Below are 19,418 nucleotides of genomic sequence, written 5' to 3'. Positions count from 1 at the left end.
ATTGTTTAACACTTGCTCTTAATGCCGTTTGTCTAGAATACCTCTGTGTGTGTGTGGTTTTTTGGGGGGGAGGCGTGATCTGTAAGTTAAACAGGGAGATAGACACAGTCTGCCCAGCACCATTTCCAGAGTGGTTTAACAACCAATCCCTCTTTCCAGGGAACTCTGGGAATTGTAGCTTGTGACAACTCTTGGCACCCTTAACCACAGCTCTCAGAATTATTTGGGGGAAGCTACGGTTGTTTACAGCGGTATTATAGCACTTTAAATGTATGGTATGAATGTGGCCTAGGAGTGGCTTAGGTGCTGTCATTTTTTGTGCAATTAGTAATTCCTTACCAGAAAAACAGGGTGGAGGGTGCCTCTCTAATGCCATTTCTCTCTCTCTCCCTCCGTAAACACAGTTTCCCAATTTCTCTCTTCCTACCCACCCCCCAGTTTCTTGCTTGTGCTCTGTTGTGACACTACTAGAGTGTGACTAAGAGAAAGTGTTTGGGGAACTGACATGTATACAGAAGGAGGATGTAAAATTTAAAAACTATTTTTAGTTCCTGACTCTGAGCCCTTCAATGCAGGGGAGCTAAATGTTCTGTCTTTCAGGTGGCTGCCCATGCAGAGATGCTGGAGGCCAGGTGCCAGGTGCCAGCGTATGCTTGCCAGCGCCGAACTCTGCTTGCGCACAGGAATCAGACACTCACGGTAATCTGTTTCTGGGGACAGGAATAGTTAGTGATTGAGCAGAGAACAAGGCTGCAAGGACAGAAAGTGTCTCTGTCACACTCATGGCAAATTATTTAATACTTATGAAAATTATTGCAGATAAATGCAGAAGCAGGAAACCAGAAGCACATGGAAAACATTTTGAGCCCATTTGAATAAGGGAACAAAAGCAGCTCAACCTAAACATGGCCAATGTGAGGGCAGAATATGGATTCCTTGCTCACCCAGTTCAAACACTGAGTAGGCCTTATGGTGCAACCTCACTAAATTGCATAGCTCAGGTATGATACAAAGAAGGGTCCCACCACTTTCCCAGCCTTGACAAGCAGCCTGACAGCTCCAAGAAAGCAGGTGAAGAGTTTCCTAGGGCGGAGGCAAACAGCAAATCTTGCATCTACTTCCCCCTCTACCTGTTTTTAAATCACCTTTGAAATTTTTAGTGGGTGTCTGGATGTTCCAATGCTTCTGCTTATTGTGTGTGTTGCTGATTTGTTTATGTATTTTTTAAAAAACTTGTAAGTTGTCTTGAAGTGGCATGTGTCCTAAAAAGGGAGTAATAGGCAGCATAGTATAAAAACACCACAGAACATCACACACTAAAAACTTCCCTTTCCAGGGCTGCCTTCAGATGTCTTCAAAAAGTTGAGTAGTTCTTTATCTCCTTGACATCTGATGGGAGGGCATTCCACAGGGAGGGTGCCACTACTGAGAAGGCCCACTGCCTGGTGCCCTGTAACCTCACTTATTGAAATGAGGGAACAGCCAGAAGACTCTCGCAGCTGAATCTCAATGTCCATGCTGAATGGTGGGACTGGAGATGCCCCTTCAGGTATACTGGGCCGAGGATATCTGTCATGCCTTTGGCACGGGCAAAGTTCATAAATGTATTTAGTTTGTATAGTTTGTATACATAAATGTATTTAGTATTGTACTGGGTAGCTCGGCTCCACCTACTGGCCAAAAAGAATATTGCAAGAACGGCAGTTGCTGACAGTTGCTGACAGTTGGCCTGAGGGGTTAGAGAGGAGGAGTTCAGTGGTGCGAGGTACCAGAGGGAGTGCTGTTACATGTTCTCCACCTGCAAGATAGTATCGTTGTTTTATCTCATTTAATACTTGTCTTCACACTTATTATTTGTCTTATTTGATTTATTTTACCTTGTCCTTGACTGTTAATAAAGTATAGGATTAAAAGTAAAAAACAGTCTCTTTCCTTCCGTCGAAGACAAGAAGGTTTAGCTGTATGTCGAACTACCTAGGTCACCAGGCACGGTAGTGAGGACAGAACAGTAAAACAACGGCTTTCCAGCAAGTGGAAAGAGATAAGACTACACAGACCTGCTATTCTGTCAACGCACACGCCTGCATACGACAATAGCAAGCTCTAAACAGTCAGACATCTCCTTAACAACATGTCTCAGAGTCGGGCATCTTCGGGAAAGGCAAGGTCCCAAGTCTCTGGTACTTCTAAATCTTCCACTGTGAGTAATGCACTCGCCATCGCTCGCGCCAAGGCTGAAGCGGCTAAAACACGAGCAGCCTTCGCAGAGCAAGAAATAAAGATGAAACAGGAAAAGGCTAGGTTGGAAGCAAGCCTAGAAAAACTCATTGTAGAAAAAGAAACAGCAGCCGCCATAGCTGAGGCAGACGCCTTAGAAGCGACTTTAATTCCTGGCAGTGAACGCAACAGTGTACTCAGCCCAGATCTGGGACTACAAGATCCCCTGCAACGGACTTCAGAGTACGTTTATCAGCATTCCAAATCAAGTGACTATGTACCTCTGCAACAACCTAGAGAAGAGGACATCAAAACGGCAACCCAAGACTTTTACACGGTGCCGCTGCAAAACAGAGACAAGCCTATTACTCTGAGCAACCCGGCAAACTCAACCTTCAAGCCGGAGCGGTACAACAGAGATCACATGAAATCAGAACCATCAGAAAGGTACGATTATCCCATACCTTTGCATCATAGTGACCCTCACCACACTGATCCAACCACAATAGACTTTGCCAAGTTCCTTGCTAAACGTGAACTAGTCACAAAAGGACTTGAAAAGTTTAACGACCAACCTGAAAGTTACAGAGCCTGGCGCGCTTCCTTTCAAAATGCTATCGAAGGCCTAGACCTATCGTGCTGGGAAGAGATGGACCTCTTAGTCAAGTGGCTTGGTAAAGAGTCTGCCGAACACGCCAAAAGAATTAGAACAATAAACATTAATTACCCAGGCATCGGCCTTAAAATGATTTGGAATAGACTTGAGGAGTGCTACGGTTCAATAGAAGCTATAGAGAACGCACTATTTAAAAGACTCGATAGTTTTCCTAAGATACCTGCCAAAGCTTACCAGAAACTCAGAGAATTGAGTGATTTACTAATGGAACTTCAAGTAGCTAAATCTGAAGGAGACTTACCTGGACTTACGTTTTTAGACACAGCTAGAGGTGTCAACCCCATTGTACAAAAGTTACCTTACAATCTACAAGAACAATGGATTGCACATGGTTCTAAATTTAAGAGAAAACACAACGTTCCATATCCTCCCTTTTCTGTTTTTGTGGATTTCGTGAACCAACAAGCTAAGATGAGGAATGATCCCAGTTTTGATTTCTCACTGTCAAGTGTTATTTCCCACGGACTGAACAAGCCCCCAATATCAGTACACAAAATTAATGTAGACTCTCCAGATTCTCCTTTCAGGTCTGCTAGCTCTTCTCTCATGGAGGCAAGAATTAAGGATCCTGATAAACAGTGTCCTCTACACCGCAAGCCTCATCCTCTGCAGAATTGTAGAACCTTCAGAGAGAAGCCTTTAGAAGAACGTAAGGCCTTCCTGAAGCAGAACAACCTTTGCTACAAGTGCTGCTCAGCCTTTCACTTCGCTAAGGATTGTAAGGTCAGTCTGCGATGCCGAGAATGTGATAGTTCAGATCACAATACGGCTCTACACCCTGGGTCTGCCCCATGGTCCTTACAACACACAGACAGCTTCACTGAGCATGGCGGGGAGCAAAAACACACTCCTACAACTACGCCAGAGATTACCTCAAAATGCACTGAGGTCTGTAAAGGAACCATAACTGGCAAGTCCTGCTCCAAAATCTGTTTAGTTAGAGTCTACCCTGTAGGTAACAGGAATAAAGCCATCAAACTATATGCCATTCTAGACGACCAGAGTAATAAGTCTCTAGCCAGCCCAACCTTCTTTGATATGTTTGATATCAAAGGCCCTAGCTTTCCATACTCCTTGAAAACGTGTTCAGGTAACGTTGAGACAGCGGGGAGAAGAGCATCCGGCTACAAAGTAGAGTCCTTAGACGGCCAAACTTCTTTAACTCTACCAACCCTCATTGAATGCAACCAGATTCCCGATCAAAGATCTGAGATTCCGACCCCAGATGCAGCACGTCACCACCCACATTTAAAACGCATAGTGAATCTAATACCTCAACTAGACCCGCAGGCTCGGATTATTTTACTCCTGGGGAGGGATATCTTAGAAGTCCATAAAGCAAGAGCCCAGATTAATGGTCCTCACAATGCCCCTTACGCCCAGAAGCTGGATTTAGGATGGGTCATTATAGGAGACGTCTGCCTTGGAAGCATGCACAAACCAAACTCTGTCAACAGCATGCTCACAAATACATTAGAGAATGGTCGCCCTTCTCTTTTCCAACCATGTCACAACCACTTCATTATAAAGGAATTACCTCAAAAAAATCATTCAATTTGCCCTGTCGTCAACCTCCCTAACGAGGACGTCGGTTGTGACAGCGACACAGATCATCTAGAGTGTACAGTCTTTCAAAGAACCAGGGACGACAATAAGGTGGCAATGTCTATAGAAGATAAAATGTTTTTACAGACTATGGAACGGGAATTTGTTAAAGATGATACAAATAGCTGGGTCGCACCCCTTCCCTTTAAACCGCAGAGACGACGGCTACCTAATAACAGAGATCAGGTGCTCAAACGCCTCTCTTCTCTCAGACATAATTTACAAAGGAAGCCAGAGATGAGAGATCATTTCTTCTCCTTTATGGACAAGATATTTAAAAACCGTCATGCGGAAATAGCTCCCATCCTCAAAAACTCCGAAGAGTGTTGGTATCTGCCAATATTTGGAGTGTACCACCCCAAAAAGCCAGGCCAGATTAGAGTAGTATTTGACTCCAGTGCCAAATTTGAAGGTATCTCCTTAAATGACGTCCTTTTGACAGGACCAGATCTCAACAATAAACTTTTAGGAGTACTCCTCCGTTTCAGAGAAGACTCTATTGCCTTCACAGCAGATATTCAACAGATGTTCCATTGCTTCTTTGTTAGAGAGGAAGACAGAAATTTCTTGAGATTTTTCTGGTTCAGAGACAATGACTTCTCTAAAGACATCATAGAGTACCGCATGAAGGTACACATCTTCGGTAACAGCCCCTCTCCCGCAGTTGCTATCTATGGACTTAGACGTTCAGCACGTGAGGGAGAAGCAGTGCATGGCACAGATGTTAGACAACTCGTAGAGAAGAATTTCTATGTGGACGACTGCTTAAAATCTCTGCCTTCAACTGAGTCCGCAATCAGTCTCCTTAAAAGAGCGCAGCAGATGTTTGCCTGCTTTAACCTCAGACTCCACAAGATTGCTTCAAATAGTAAAACTATAATGGAAGCTTTTCCTACTCAAGATCACTCCAACGAGCTAAAAGATTTGGATTTGGTAACGGATTCTTTACCTATCCAACGCAGTCTTGGTCTGCTTTGGGACCTGAAAGCAGATTCCTTTACCTTCCAGGTAAATACAGATGAAAAACCCTTTACTCGCAGGGGTATCTTATCTGCGGTAAACAGTCTGTATGACCCACTAGGTTTCGCAGCTCCTGTCACTATACAAGGTAAAGCATTACTTAGGGACTTAACTCGTGGGACATCTGACTGGGATGCTCCACTACCCCCTGAAAAAAAAATCTCATGGGTGAACTGGAAAAATTCCCTAGCTGCTTTGGCTGAACTCCAGGTTGTACGCCCATACGCAACCATACCCTCCACGAAAGTACGAAACCAAAAACTCTGTATATTTTCTGATGCCTCTACCAAAGCAATAGCTGCTGTTGCTTACTTGAGAACTGTAGATTGTGAGGCACAGTGCCATTTAGGATTTGTCATGGGCAAAGCAAAACTTGCTCCTCATCCTGAGCACACTATACCCAGGTTAGAACTGTGTGCTGCAGTATTAGCGGTTGAATTAGCCGAACTTGTCACTTCGGAACTGAACATCAATCTTAAAGATGCTGAATTCTACACCGACAGTAAGGTAGTGTTAGGGTATATCTACAATGAGAGTAGACGCTTTTATGTCTATGTTAACAACAGAATTCTACAGATTAGGAAATCCACTTGTCCAACTCAATGGCATTATGTACCTACTGAACACAATCCTGCAGATCACGCTACAAGGGCTGTTGCAGCTGGTCATCTCAAAAACACCACATGGTTGACAGGACCTGCTTTCTTGTACAAGACAGAGCTGACTGCCCCTCAGAATGACATATTTGAACTAGTGAACTCAGACCTTGATTCTGAAGTCCGTCCTGAAGTTTCTGCACTTCAGACAATAACTACAGTCAGTCATCTCGAGTCTCACAGGTTCAGTAGATTCTCGACCTGGAAGTCACTCATTAGAGCCATTGTTAGCCTAACCCACATAGCTCATTCATTTAAACATGTCACACCTTCAGTAGAGAGTAATTGTAAAGGCTGGCATCTGTGTCCCAACATCCGCACACCATCAGAGCATCAACATGCGCAAAATGTGATCATTGGCATTGTGCAACATGAAGTCTATGCCAGAGAGATTAACTGTATCTTGAACAAAAAGGTTATCCCTAAGGACAGTACTCTTAGGAAACTTGACCCATTCCTCGGTCGAAATGCCCTGTTAAGAGTAGGTGGTCGTCTCAAGCAAGCTAAATTAGAGTTGAATGAAAGAAACCCTCTCATTATACCTGGCCAGCACCACATCGCTTCTCTGATTGTACTGCATTACCACCACCAAGTCAGACATCAAGGACGTCTATTTACAGAAGGAGCTTTACGTTCTGCTGGTTTTTGGATAGTGGGAGCCAAACGGCTTGTGAGTACTGAAATTTATAAATGTATTACTTGCCGTAAGCTTCGTGGCATACTCCCAAACACAAAAGATGGCCAATCTTCCAGCTGACAGACTCAGCACAGACCCTCCCTTTACCAATGTAGGCCTCGATGTCTTCGGCCCCTGGTCTGTTTCCGCACGTCGTACTAGAGGAGGTTATGCAAGCAGCAAGCGCTGGTCAGTCTTGTTCACCTGCATGTCTATTAGAGCTGTCCACATCGAAGTGATTGAGTCTATGGACACGTCTAGCTTTATTAATGCTTTAAGACGTTTTATTGCTATTAGAGGCCCTGTAAAACACATTCGCTCTGACAGAGGCACTAATTTCATTGGTGCCACCAAAGAACTGAGCATTCTCTCAAACTTAGACACAAAACAAGTAGAAAGATATTTGAGCAGTCAAGCTTGTACATGGACCTTCAATCCACCGCATTCTTCCCACATGGGAGGAGCTTGGGAAAGAATGATAGGAGTGGCTCGTAGAATCTTAGATTCCATCTTCCTACAAATAGGGAATACTAGGCTTACTCACGAGAGTCTGACAACCTTCATGGCAGAAGTTGCAGCAATTATTAATGCCAGACCTTTAACCCCTCTCTCCAATGACCCAGAAGAACCCTTTTTGTTGACACCGGCAACTCTCCTTACTCAAAAAATTGAAGTAGTCAGTACACCTCCTGGTGAGTTCACTAACAAAGACTTGCATTTGCGTCAATGGAGACAGGTTCAAAGTCTTGCAAACACCTTCTGGGATAGGTGGAAGAAGCAGTACATCTCTATGCTACAATCAAGATCTAAATGGCAAACTGCCAAGCCTAATCTAAACGTTGGTGACATCGTTCTTGTTAAAGACTGTCAGTCTCAAAGGAATGAATGGCCATTAGCCTGCATCACCAAAGTCTTTCCAAGTGAAGATGGAAGAGTCAGGAAAGTGGAAATTAAAGTATGCAAAAACCAACAAACAAAGTTGTTTCTTAAACCAGTCTCTGAACTGATTCTACTGTTGTCATCGGGGGAATCAAATAGTGGTATCTGTTGATACCAAGCGGGGAGTGTCATGCCTTTGGCACGGGCAAAGTTCATAAATGTATTTAGTTTGTATAGTTTGTATACATAAATGTATTTAGTATTGTACTGGGTAGCTCGGCTCCACCTACTGGCCAAAAAGAATATTGCAAGAACGGCAGTTGCTGACAGTTGCTGACAGTTGGCCTGAGGGGTTAGAGAGGAGGAGTTCAGTGGTGCGAGGTACCAGAGGGAGTGCTGTTACATGTTCTCCACCTGCAAGATAGTATCGTTGTTTTATCTCATTTAATACTTGTCTTCACACTTATTATTTGTCTTATTTGATTTATTTTACCTTGTCCTTGACTGTTAATAAAGTATAGGATTAAAAGTAAAAAACAGTCTCTTTCCTTCCGTCGAAGACAAGAAGGTTTAGCTGTATGTCGAACTACCTAGGTCACCAGGCACGGTAGTGAGGACAGAACAATATCAATTCTGTTCAGAAATAAGTGGTCAGGAAAGGTTCAGGTGGTAAACCTTTTGCATGTCAGGCTGTTGTTGGGGGCAGAGGAATGGTGATGATGGCAACCCTAAGTCAGAGTGTCGCTGTGTTCAAAGCTAGCAGGTCAGGGTAAACCCTTCTGCTCTGTCCTTCTCCCTGATGTGCTAGCTTTACCCATGCGGGGAGAGTCTGCCTTGATGAATAGGCAGCTACATTCAGAAGCATGATGCTTTGCATATGCAGTTGGTGAGATGGTCGGATCCTCTTTTGAGTGTTGGAACTTGCTTTTGCCAGGGAGCCCCCTTTGAGAATGATCCTTAATTGCCTTTCCCTTGTCAGGAAGTTCTGCAAACGATGTCAGAGGAGGCACACTTTTGTGGCAGCGAAGCCCGCAGCCTGGCCTTCTCCAGGGCTGCCTCCGTCCTCAAGTCCTTACCCTGGACAGTCAGAAGAGTGCAGGAGCTGCGTTCCCTTCCCTGTGTAGGAGAGCACTGCAGGAGAATCATCCAGGTGATGGTGCTCCCTGAATCTTCCTCTGTTTCCTCCACAGCCTTGGCTTCTGCCCTTCTGCCACATTCTGCAGGCTAACAGAAAGGTTCTTTGCTGACTTTGCACCCAGAAGGAAATGTGACCTTCAGGCTGATAAAACTTCTCCACTTCTACTCCGCCCCCTGTTCCTTAAAGGAATGCAGACCTCCAGGAGTGGCAGGGAAGGTTTTCCCAGCCCTGACAGAGCCAAAATAGTGTCTGTTCTGATGGCCTTGCGCACCTCCAGGGAGCACCGTGGTTTAGCCTGCTACAGCAACTGGTTTTTGCCATTACCAGGACACAGGTCTTTGGACAATCTTTTTCCTAGACACAATACTGGTATATTTCACCTTGAGTAGCAGCTGTTACTTCGTTATTCTTTGAATAATGTCTCTCGACAGTCTTGAGCAGAGAGAGAACTATCTTTCCCATCAACCTCTGCCCAATCCCAGCCCCCTTCTTTTAACTGGAAGTGTCTGGAGTTGAACCTTCCCCAGTGCGCCAACCTGGGCGCTGGACCTGAGCTCTGCTCTCTTCCAGAGTGTCAGAGCTCCGTGCATCTTTTAGCAGTTGCGTGGATGGGGACCGTCATGGCTGAGACAGCTCTGCCTTTGTCTCCCCTGACCAGGAGGTGCTGGAAGACGGTGCGTCTGCAGAGGTGGAGCAAGTCAAGCAATCCGAGAGATACCAGGCAATGAAGGTGTGATGGCTGTTATCGAATGGCTTTTGGTCTGGTGTGGGTCACCTGTGGCCCACCAGAGGATGTGGGCCTAGAGCTCCTGCCAGCCCAGTGGTTAGGGATGATGGGATTTGTAGTGCATCGACATCTGGGAGGCCGCAGGTTAGCGATCACTGGCCTCATGGTTACGGGTGGGTGTTGGGGAACATGCAGTGGCCCTTGGGCATGTGTTCTGTGCCCTTGGGAAACCTTGGATTAATCATTAGGGCTTTGTCTGTCTCAGTTATGTGAGAGTAGAGAGGAAATGTTCCCTGTAGTGGGAAGAGTGCTGTTCTGCTCAGGTCCTGCTTTTTGGATTTCCATAGACATTTGGTTAGCCACTGGGAGAACAGAATGTTGGGCTAGATGGCCTTGGGCCTGATCCTGCAGGCTCTTCACAAATCAAATATCTTTATTGTCACGGTCAATGACCAGCATTAAGAAAGCAAGTTGTTGCTGAAAAACTTCATTAAAAAATTTCTTCCAGTAGCACCTTAGAGACCAACCAAGTTTGTCATTGGTATGAGCTTTTGTGTGCATGCGCACTTCTTCAGATACACTGAAGCAGAAGTCACCACACCCTTATATATAGTGAGAGGGTGGGGAGGGGGTATTACTCAGAAGGGTGGTGGGAATGGGTGATTGACTGATAGATGCCCTTGAATTTGCTCCAGAATCCTTCCATCAACAAACTTTCACTCGGCAGGTTTTCACAAAGATCTTTGGGGTTGGGGTGAAGACAGCCAGCCGGTGGTATCAGGAAGGACTGAGGACGCTGGCTGACCTGCAGGCGCATCGAGCAAAGCTGAGCAAGGAGCAGGAAGTTGGTCAGTATCCATGCAGTAAGAAGAGGGACTTGGGGGGTTAAAGGAGGGTAAGGGTAAAAGGGAGCAAGAGAACAATGTGGACTGATACTAAGGTGGCCCGGGGGGGGGGGCAGGAGGCTGTCTCCGTCTATGTCCTTGGCATGTTAGCTTGGCATGTGTTCATTCAGAAGTCTGCCCTGTCCCATCCCATTTCCCATCAATTTCATGTTATTGGCATGTATATAAAAATATATCTACACACATGTTGCTTCCTCATTGTATCAGCAATTTCATTTTAAAACCCATGAAATTATGCATTATTTTTGGACACATTTTGCCCTAAAGTATTCATAGTTTATGAATGGCATAAAGAGAGTGCTTAGGTATCTGGGAGATACTAAAGAGTTGTGCTTTAGGCTGCCAGTTGTAAGTACAGCACAGGCCACGTGCTGGTCTGGCAGCAGCTGGGCCAAGTTGCAGGACAGGGAGTCAGCAACTAGAGTAGGTGTGAAGTATGGTGATGCTATGATGGAATGGCGTTCCAAGCGCCAGAGCTTTATTACTCTTTCCTCTGCGGAGACTGAGTATGGTTTGAATGTTTTAACATATAATAAGCATTTTAACATAAAGATCCACATTATTTATATATGCATTTTTGACCCAGGCTTTAGAAACTGACTTTGTGGTTTAATAGTAGTTGCTTTTTCTATTTCTATTTATTTTATTTTTAGAAAAAGGTAACTGGAGTTGATCCTGTTCCACTATAGATGCCAAATATATATTTTAAGTGAATCCTAAGTTTTCATAGAAAACTGAAATTACTGAAAATTGGTATAATAACTCGTCAATTTTTAAACAATTAAATCTCTTTGGGTTGTAGCCAACTAAATTTTACTCTGAGTAGGTCCATTGAAATGAATAGACCAAAGTTAGTTGTTAGTCATTAATTTCAGTGGGTCTCCTGGGTATGCCTAGCATCGCATACCAAATAACACTCATCTAGTTTTTGTTAACTAGCAAAAGTATCAAACCAGGAAAAAATGTATTTTTTATTCTTGTAAGATTAATTTGCCATTATTTGAGCTGTCAGATGCCTAGCTCTAGTTTTGGCCAGTTACCACCCGTGGCTGCCCAATTCCTACTTGAGTACTTTGTGGAAAGTCACAGATCTGCCTGCTTTGTGGCCGCCTTGGACCCTTTGCCAAGCACTGGCGTGGGCTCTTGTCTCCAGGGCAGAAGCAAGAAGTTGCAAGAGCCCAGAACACCATGCCTTATACCATGTCAGAGTCTAACCCCTTGGTCTATCTAGCTCAGTATTGTCTGCACTGACTGGCAGCCCTTCCCTGCCCTCCCTGGGATGTTCTGCCTGCAGTGCAGCAGCTCTGCCATTTGTGGTGGTCCTTTCCTCCTCTGTATTGAATGGACAAAAGACTGCTGCCTTCCTCTCTCCTCGCTTTTTTGTCCTGAACACACCTGGTGGTGGGTTTCTTTTCCCCGCAGGGCTCCTTCATTACGACGACCTCAACACCCCAGTGGAGCACTCCGACGCAGAGGCCATTAGCCAGGTGGTGCGAGATGCAGTGGGGCAGTGCTTGCCTGGAGCTTCTGTGACGTTGGCTGGTGGCTTTAGAAGGTGATGGTGGGCTCTTGACAGACATGCTGGAAATCCTGTGCCAATGTTGATTCTTCTCATTCCCAGGAGGTACTTCCTCCTGCAGTGGGACAGGAGACTAATTTGCCCCTCTGGTAGAGCATAAGTCACTTTCAGAGTATGCCTATGAATGCCACATTGCAGGGAACTCTGGAAATTGCCCAGTAAAGCAGGATAGGGATCTATAGCAGATATTTTAAGCACCCTCTCAAAATGATGGTCATTCCTGGGCATCTTGAGAGAGGCTATGACTGGTTATCGGGGCAAGTTTGTCTGTAGCATAGAAATGCCTTGCCTTTGCTTCTGATGAGGAACAATTCAGGAAATGATGTTTGCAGTGGGCCAGGGGAGACTGACACAAAGTACAGCTGTCACATTCCGATGAGGAAAGGAGCACAGGCGTAAGTCCTCCTCTGCCATTCTTCCTTGGAGGCCAGCAGGTAGATGGGGTGTGTGGAAAGAGGATGGTTTGCAATCACGCTTTATTTCAGTCAAGCATTTCTTTAACCCAGCAAAGCAGGCCTGCCTTTGTTCTCACACTGCCTGCCTTTGCATGTCCTAAATAATAGTTCAGTGTGATGTCAATGCACCACAGGAAGCCGTCCATTTCCACGGTGCCTCCTGCTTCCCACATGTCCAGGAGGAGGAGATCAGGAGCTTCTGCCTTTCCTCCACCACGGCTTGCAATTTAGTCACACTTCAGGGTCCAGCTGGGCAACTTGACAGCAATTTATTTTAAACAAGCCAGACCTGCTAACTTTGGGTGGTATTCCTATAAGTTTTACTCAGAATAAACTTGCTTAAATTCACGACTGTGACTAAGCTAGGTCTATTAAGTTCAAATGGGTCTACTGTGAGCAAAACATACTTGAATGACAGCCCATGGTTTGAGGTTGACCTGTTTGAAACTAACCATAGCTACCGTAATAACTAGCTGTGTCTACACCAGTACTTCTCAGTGTTGTTGGACTACAACTCTCATCATCCCTGACCACTGATCCCGCTAGCTAGGAATGATAGTTGTAGTCCAACAACAGCTGGAGACTGAAATTTAAGAAACACTGGCACAGTGAGCCTATGGTTAAACGAAAGCTGAAGCTTCCAAGCCACACAGGAGCAGGAGACAGAAAACTGCTGCCTTCCTATCTCCTTTTTAAATTTTTTTTATTTTACTTCGACCCAGACCAACACCTGTACCTACCTGTAACAGGAGCAGGAGAGTAAGCAAAGAGGCTTCCAGCGCTCCTTCCCATGGCATTCAATGTGTCTTAGGATGACATGTAAACATATCCATTAAATGAGCAAAGATTTGCCATATGGCAGTGAGCAAACCAGGCTAGTTCTGACTTGGATTAAGTCTAGGCTTAGATAATGCGCACAGCAAGAAAATAAACTGGAGTCATTGTCCAGAGCTGGACTGGACAGAACAAGAGAGCACAGCTTGTTTTGCAGGGGCTGCCTCCCATGAAAGAGGTGGCTTCTGCCTGCCTGCCTGCCTTCCCCATGGTTCCTGCTATGTCTCCCTTAACAGAGGGAAACCAACTGGCCATGATGTTGACTTGCTTCTCACACACCCTACGGAAGGCCAAGAAGTGGGACTGCTAAAGAAAGTCATCAGCTGGCTGGATAAGCAGGTTGGAGCAGAGTTGGGTCCAGGGGTAGCCCAAGGGGGAATATGCTGCAGAATCATAAGGATTACTGGCAAAGCGGTATGTGGGACACACTCAAAGCAGAGGTAGCACAGTGACCCTCTAGATTACAACTCCCATCATCCCAAACCATTGGCCATGCTGGCTGGGAGCTGGCGTCTGACAGCATCCGGAGGGCCACAGCTTCCCCATGCCTGTCCTAAAGCCTTGATATTGGCAATTCCCAAACTACAAAGGAGAGAGGCTTCACGGGAGTGGGGGAATTAAGGGATTAAAAGCTGCTGTGAGCACTAAATGCCCACCTACAGAAGAGCCGGCCCCTTGCATCTCTGCAGGTTCTATTGCTCCAGCATTCCCTTATTCCTACCAGCTTCCACACTGTGGGTGGAGTGGGTGGGTGATTCTGTTGTGGATTGCCAACCCAGGAGGCTGCTTGTTGCATCTCTGCAGGAGTCATTGTTCTGAGTGTGACCATGTGTGTCCAAATCAGAAGCTTCAGCAGGAGCATAGAATCACAGAATTGTCGAGTTGGGAGGGACCCCCTGCAATGCATAGGGTGTGGGGTCTTCTGCAACACAAAAGCCTATTTCTGCACCTTTTCCAGGTGCAAGTGAGATGCATGCCTCAGCCATCAGGTGTTCAGAAAACCCTTGGCCATATAAATGCTGAGTGGTGTGACTTTTGCCTTATGCCTTCCTGTCTTTCTAGGGCTTCTTGCTCTATCACAACAGCCGGAGAAACACTTTCCAGGCTCTCGAAGACCCGGAGCTGTGGAGTGGCGGCAGTGCAAGCACAATGGACCATTTTGAACGATGCCTCTCCATTTTCTGCCTCCACCTTCCTGGGGGTGTTCAGATAGGTGCCGGGGCTCAGGAGCCTGGTGGTGACCCAGTGACAGGTTCTGGAGTGTCCCGTTTCTGGAAAGCTGTGAGGGTGGACTTGGTTGTCACTCCCTTCAGTCAGTTTCCATTTGCTTTGCTTGGCTGGACAGGCTCAAAGGTGTGTTCAACGGGTATCTTGCCTGGGACTGGAGTTTTCCATCTGGGATACTGGTTCTGTATTTCAATTTGCACCTTCCTTTCTTTTTCAAAACTCGGAAGGCCATAAGACACTGTAAAGAGTCCTTACAGCAGTTAGTAGATGTCTCAGGCCAGCACTTGGAACTGCACTGCACCACCACCTCCTGCTCTAGGGAGCCATTTCTTAGCATTTTATGCAAGGCATTTATACCCCACTGTTTAGCCAAAAAGGCTCCTAGATACATAACATTTCCCCCTAATTCTGGGTAATCTTTACATCGAGAAGGGACTGTGTAGTCCACTTGCCATTGGTTGCAAGAGATCTAGTAGAATTGCATGCTCTTCACAGAAAGCAAAAGTGAATTAAAAGGAGGCGAGAACAGTTAATCTTTCAGAGACCCTGCAGACACACTTTTGGTGGGTATGTACTTCAGGTTTTAAGGTAAAGGGACCCTTGACTATTAGGTCCAGCTGTGACCGTCTCTAGGGTTGTGGCGCTCATCTCACATTATTGGCTGAGGGAGCCAGCGTACGGCTTCCAGGTCATGTGGCCAGCATGACTGGCGAACCAGAGCAGCACACAGAAACGCCGTTTACCTTCCCGCCAGAGCAGTACCTATTTATCTCCTTGCACTTTGACGTGCTTTTGAACTGCTAGGTGGGCAGGAGCATGGACCGAGCAATAGGAGCTCACCCCGTTGCAGGGATTCGAACTGCTGACCTTTTGATTGGCAAGTGCTAGGCTCTGTGGTTTAACCCACAGTGCCACCCTCGTCCCTACTTCAGGTTTAAGAGCCTTTAATAACAGAATGAATACAATTCTCATGCAAGCCTTTTGGCAGGGACTGCCTTAACAACCCATCTCCTTTCTTCTCTCCCCTTGGCTACGTCCCAGAATTTTGAGCGCGACCTCAGGCGTTACTCCAAGCACGAGAAGAAGATGGCTCTCAGCAGTCATGCCCTTTATCACCTGGAGCAGGTACATGGCTTTTGGATAGAAGAGCATCAAAGAAAGAAGGATCTTTCCCCCTGGGTTGCCTGTGGCTCTGGGCCTGGTTTAGCCTTATCATAGCTGTCAAGTTTTCCCTTTTCTTGCGAGGAAGCCTATTCAACATAAGGCAATTTCCCTTTAAAAAAGGGATCCTTATAGAACCAGGGAGGGGGGCATTTTGGGCTCCTTTATAGAACAGGGGTCTTCTGTTTGTGACCCTTCCTCATGGGCCAACATCAACAGGTGGGTGGGGCAACCAGTCTGTCAAATCACATGATGCCACATGATTGACAAGCATGTCCTGCCCACCTGCCATCCCTTGTGCAGGGATTGCCAAAGTGGGCAAAGTGGGCAGGGAGGGCAAAAGAAAGGGGCACATTGCCTTGACTTGCAAAACACCCTCTGATTTCTCCCCCCACCCTTACGCTTGGCAGGGAAGGGAAGGGGGAGAGAGACAGTCCTTTGGCAAGGGGCCTCCTTGTGCTTTGCTGATGCTTGCAGAAGGCACCTTTCTTTCTGTCTGCCTTTCCGTCCCCAGTAGGGAAGTGGTGCATGCAGCCAAACTGAGCAGGATGAAGCCCCTGCTCATCAGCTGACAAGCAGGGGGCTAAATCCTGTTTTGGCTGCAAGTGCCTGTTTCTGCAGCAAAGGCAGAATTGAAAGCGTTCCTTCCTTCCTTCCCATGATATCAGCTGATGGGAAGGTGGGCAAGGATTGTGGGAAATTACCCCTCCCCATTTTTGGACTCCTCAGGAGTCAGTCCTGAGGAAAAATCTGTACCTGCTGCAGCCCTGCAGGTAATCTTTGGGAGAAGGAAAGGCTGAGGAGTGAACCCTACACAAATCTGGAGTGGAGTCCCTTCCAGCAACTCCTGCAGCCAAGCTGGTGCCAAATGTATTGCTCTGCTTTCCTTTGGATCACATCAGGAAGGCTGGGGTGGGGTCTTGCTGTCTGGGCAGCCCAGGCCCTCCAGACACACTGCCCAGGCTTGCGCCCTGGAGAGGTCACTTCAGTGCAGCTTGACTTCACCCCTGGAGGCACACTCCATTGTCCCTTGAGACAGAGGGATGCCAGCAACACTGCCATTGCTGCAGAATTTTCCATTTGTTGTTTTTTTTTCTTTCAAAAACGCAGGTTTCCAGGCCTTTTCAACAGCTTGTGAAATGTCACCCGCTGTAATGGTTGCACTCTGCCTCCAAGGTCGGTGGCAGCCATGCTTCTGGAAACCACTAGAGGGTGGGGTGCTCTTGTGCTCAGATCCTGCCTGTGAGAACAGGATGCTGGACTAGGTGGGCCATGGGCCTGATCCAGGAAGGCACTTCTTACACGTTTAGACAAGGCGAGGGGTGAAGAAGACTTTCTGGCTGTTGGGCTCCTGGGGCTGCCACATCCTAGTCCTTTACCATTAAGCATCCAAGGTAGAACCGGTGCCCCTTTCTTACAGTGCCTGAAACAGGAGTGACACAAATTCTGCAAAACAAGGATGTTTGCATGCAATCTCTTTAAGATGCATAATTTTTTGCAGCTTACAAAGTTTGGTGCAAAATTTTTGTGGTGGTTTTGTTTTTCCCCAGAACGGAGTTTGCAGGTAGGATGTGGAGGAAATAATTTCAGCCTCTGATTAATTTGTTTATGTGTGTGTCTTTTAAACCCCCTTCAGAAAACATTTTTGACCGCTGCCTCTGAAGAAGAAATTTTCCAGCATTTAGACTTGGAGTATGTACCCCCAGAAGAGAGAAACTCCTGATTTCTGCCATGCAAACAACCTACTTCATCCCACGGAAATCACTGGCCCATCCATGTGAAATGGGAACACATTGCAGCACCTCTGAACTGCCTGGCACTCTTGCTGTTGGAACGGGGAGAACCTCTTGCCATTTTACACTGATTTCAGAAATAGGCCTGTTAGATCAGAAACGTGTGTGTGTGTGTGTGTGTGTGTGTGTGTGTCCGTCCGTCCGTCCGTCCCCTATTCTTTGCTAATGGATTTTAAGGAAATAAACAAGCACTTTTTGCTGTGTCTGCGCTGCCTCAGTTTCTGTCTTGAATTTTCCTTAGCACAGCAAGTGGTGGAGGTGGTTCCTGTCACAGTTTGACTGCTTTGCAAATCTTCCCACAGGCCCAAAGGTGTTGGTGAGCCTTGCAAGTACAAGGCTCATATTTTGCTTCTGTATTGGAGACTGGCAGGCAGGCATTCCCAGTGGGGCACAGTGCAGGGTTCATGTGCTGGTTGCAGTGGGAGTGAAACATGTCAGCCTCCTCTGGTTTGAGAGGCAGGTGCATGCTTGTAGGAAAGTGGGACTGGGCCCATCCAACCACTAGGCAGCAGGTGCTGGAGTAGCTGTGGGGTCCTGGAGGGCAGAGCTGTGTGCGCCCCTCAGGTGTCAGCAGCCAAGGGCAAGTCAGTAATAAGGCACCTGGTGTCAGTGAAGTTAACTCTTGATTCCAGGAAACCCAAACAGTGCAGGCCTACCAATCCCAGCAATTCTTCCCAGAAGGTCTTGCCCCAATGAGGCCGTTGTGAGGACTGAAGGTCCCACCTTCCCACAGTCCCCCAAATTCCCTCTTCCGCTGGATCCTTCCCCAGCAACCTGAGGCTCTCTTCATTTTGCTTCATGTTCTGGGAGACCAGGGAGGAAGGGAGCTGCTTGCAGCAGGAGGGGGAGCCCAGCTGGCTACTTGATCTCTGCCTCAAGCAGGTGTTTCCTGCTTGGCAGGGGGTTGGACTGGATGGTCCTTGTGGTCTCTTCCAACTCTGTGATTCTATGACCCTCCTCCTCTGCAGCCTCTGGACTGCTCTCTGCCACAGCCTCTTCCTGCTCACTACACCCAGTTGCCTTTTCAGCTCCCAGCCTTTTCCCTCTGACTACTTCTTGGTGTCCCACCACCAACCCCCTGGCTCTGAGCCTTCTTCCCTTGGGGGTTCCCCAGCTGCTGCCTCCCACCACTCCTTTGCATCCAGCCAGTTCTGCGTAAGCTTGCTGATGCTGATGCTCTCCTGCCACCAGTCTTGAATGAGATGCAACTCCCAGGCTGATCAGATTTTGTGCAAGGCAGGGTACGGAACCCATTTTATCGTCCTGCTCAGGCAGCAAATTGTCTTGACCCATCCCTGAAGGAGAAGTGTCTTCCTGAGCATTATTTCTCAGAGCTGTTAAGAACCTGGAATAATAATAATAAACCACTTGCCCCCTTGTCCCAGAGATCAACTGCTGCACCGGAGCTGACCCAGGTTTTGTCTGCTCCTGCTGCTTTTCACTGGATTCCCCCCCCCTGTGATACATCTGGAGGATAAGGCTCTCAGTGGTACCACCTCCGATGGCTGCGCTCTGGCATCACTGTTGGAGGCAACATGCCTTCTGAATGCAACTTGCTATGGATCTCAGTCGAGGAGGAGAGGGCTCTTGCACTTGGTCCTGCTTGCGGGCTTCTCGGAGGCATTGGGTGGCCACTGGGAGAACACGATGCTGGACCAGATGGACTTTGCGGCTGAGCCAGCAAGGTGCATGCTTCAGTGTAAACTGATTCTGTCCCTGGACATGTTTCTGAAGTCTCCCACCCCACACCTAAAAAAAGATTTGGGACAGAGAGGTTACAAATATCACACCACCACCTTCTCTCTGACTGCGGCAGTTGCTGACTGCCCTGCCCCCAGTGGTGGAAACGGGTCAAGCAGGAGGCCTTAAG

The 19,418-nt window shown here is 47.0% G+C and overlaps 1 protein-coding gene across 3 annotated transcripts in view; it reads left to right on the top strand.

Annotated features, from left to right (window-relative positions):
- The window catches only part of POLM (DNA polymerase mu), a 29,551-nt gene extending 11,798 nt beyond the window's left edge, over positions 1-17,753 (top strand). Inside the window, exons 4-12 of one of the 3 annotated variants that reach the window (XM_035121206.3) lie at positions 601-699; positions 8,709-8,879; positions 9,526-9,597; positions 10,322-10,442; positions 11,922-12,054; positions 13,604-13,706; positions 14,430-14,720; positions 15,636-15,719; positions 17,392-17,753. In XM_035121206.3, coding sequence (XP_034977097.1) covers positions 601-699; positions 8,709-8,879; positions 9,526-9,597; positions 10,322-10,442; positions 11,922-12,054; positions 13,604-13,706; positions 14,430-14,720; positions 15,636-15,719; positions 17,392-17,478 — 1,161 coding nt within the window. In that variant the 3' untranslated portion in view covers positions 17,479-17,753. The remainder of the gene's footprint in view (positions 1-600; positions 700-8,708; positions 8,880-9,525; positions 9,598-10,321; positions 10,443-11,921; positions 12,055-13,603; positions 13,707-14,429; positions 14,721-15,635; positions 15,720-17,391) is intronic. The other 2 variants (XM_088671380.1, XM_088671381.1) reach the window with 2 other exon arrangements.
- Positions 17,754-19,418: the final 1,665 nt, after the last annotated feature.

Source organism: Zootoca vivipara, chromosome 6 (genome assembly GCF_965207765.1).
Source record: "Zootoca vivipara chromosome 6, rZooViv2.hap1.1, whole genome shotgun sequence".
In the NCBI taxonomy this organism is placed as follows: domain Eukaryota; kingdom Metazoa; phylum Chordata; class Lepidosauria; order Squamata; family Lacertidae; genus Zootoca; species Zootoca vivipara.
The sequence above is the reverse complement of the archived record's forward strand: the minus strand, read 5'-3'. Positions and strand labels throughout refer to the sequence as shown.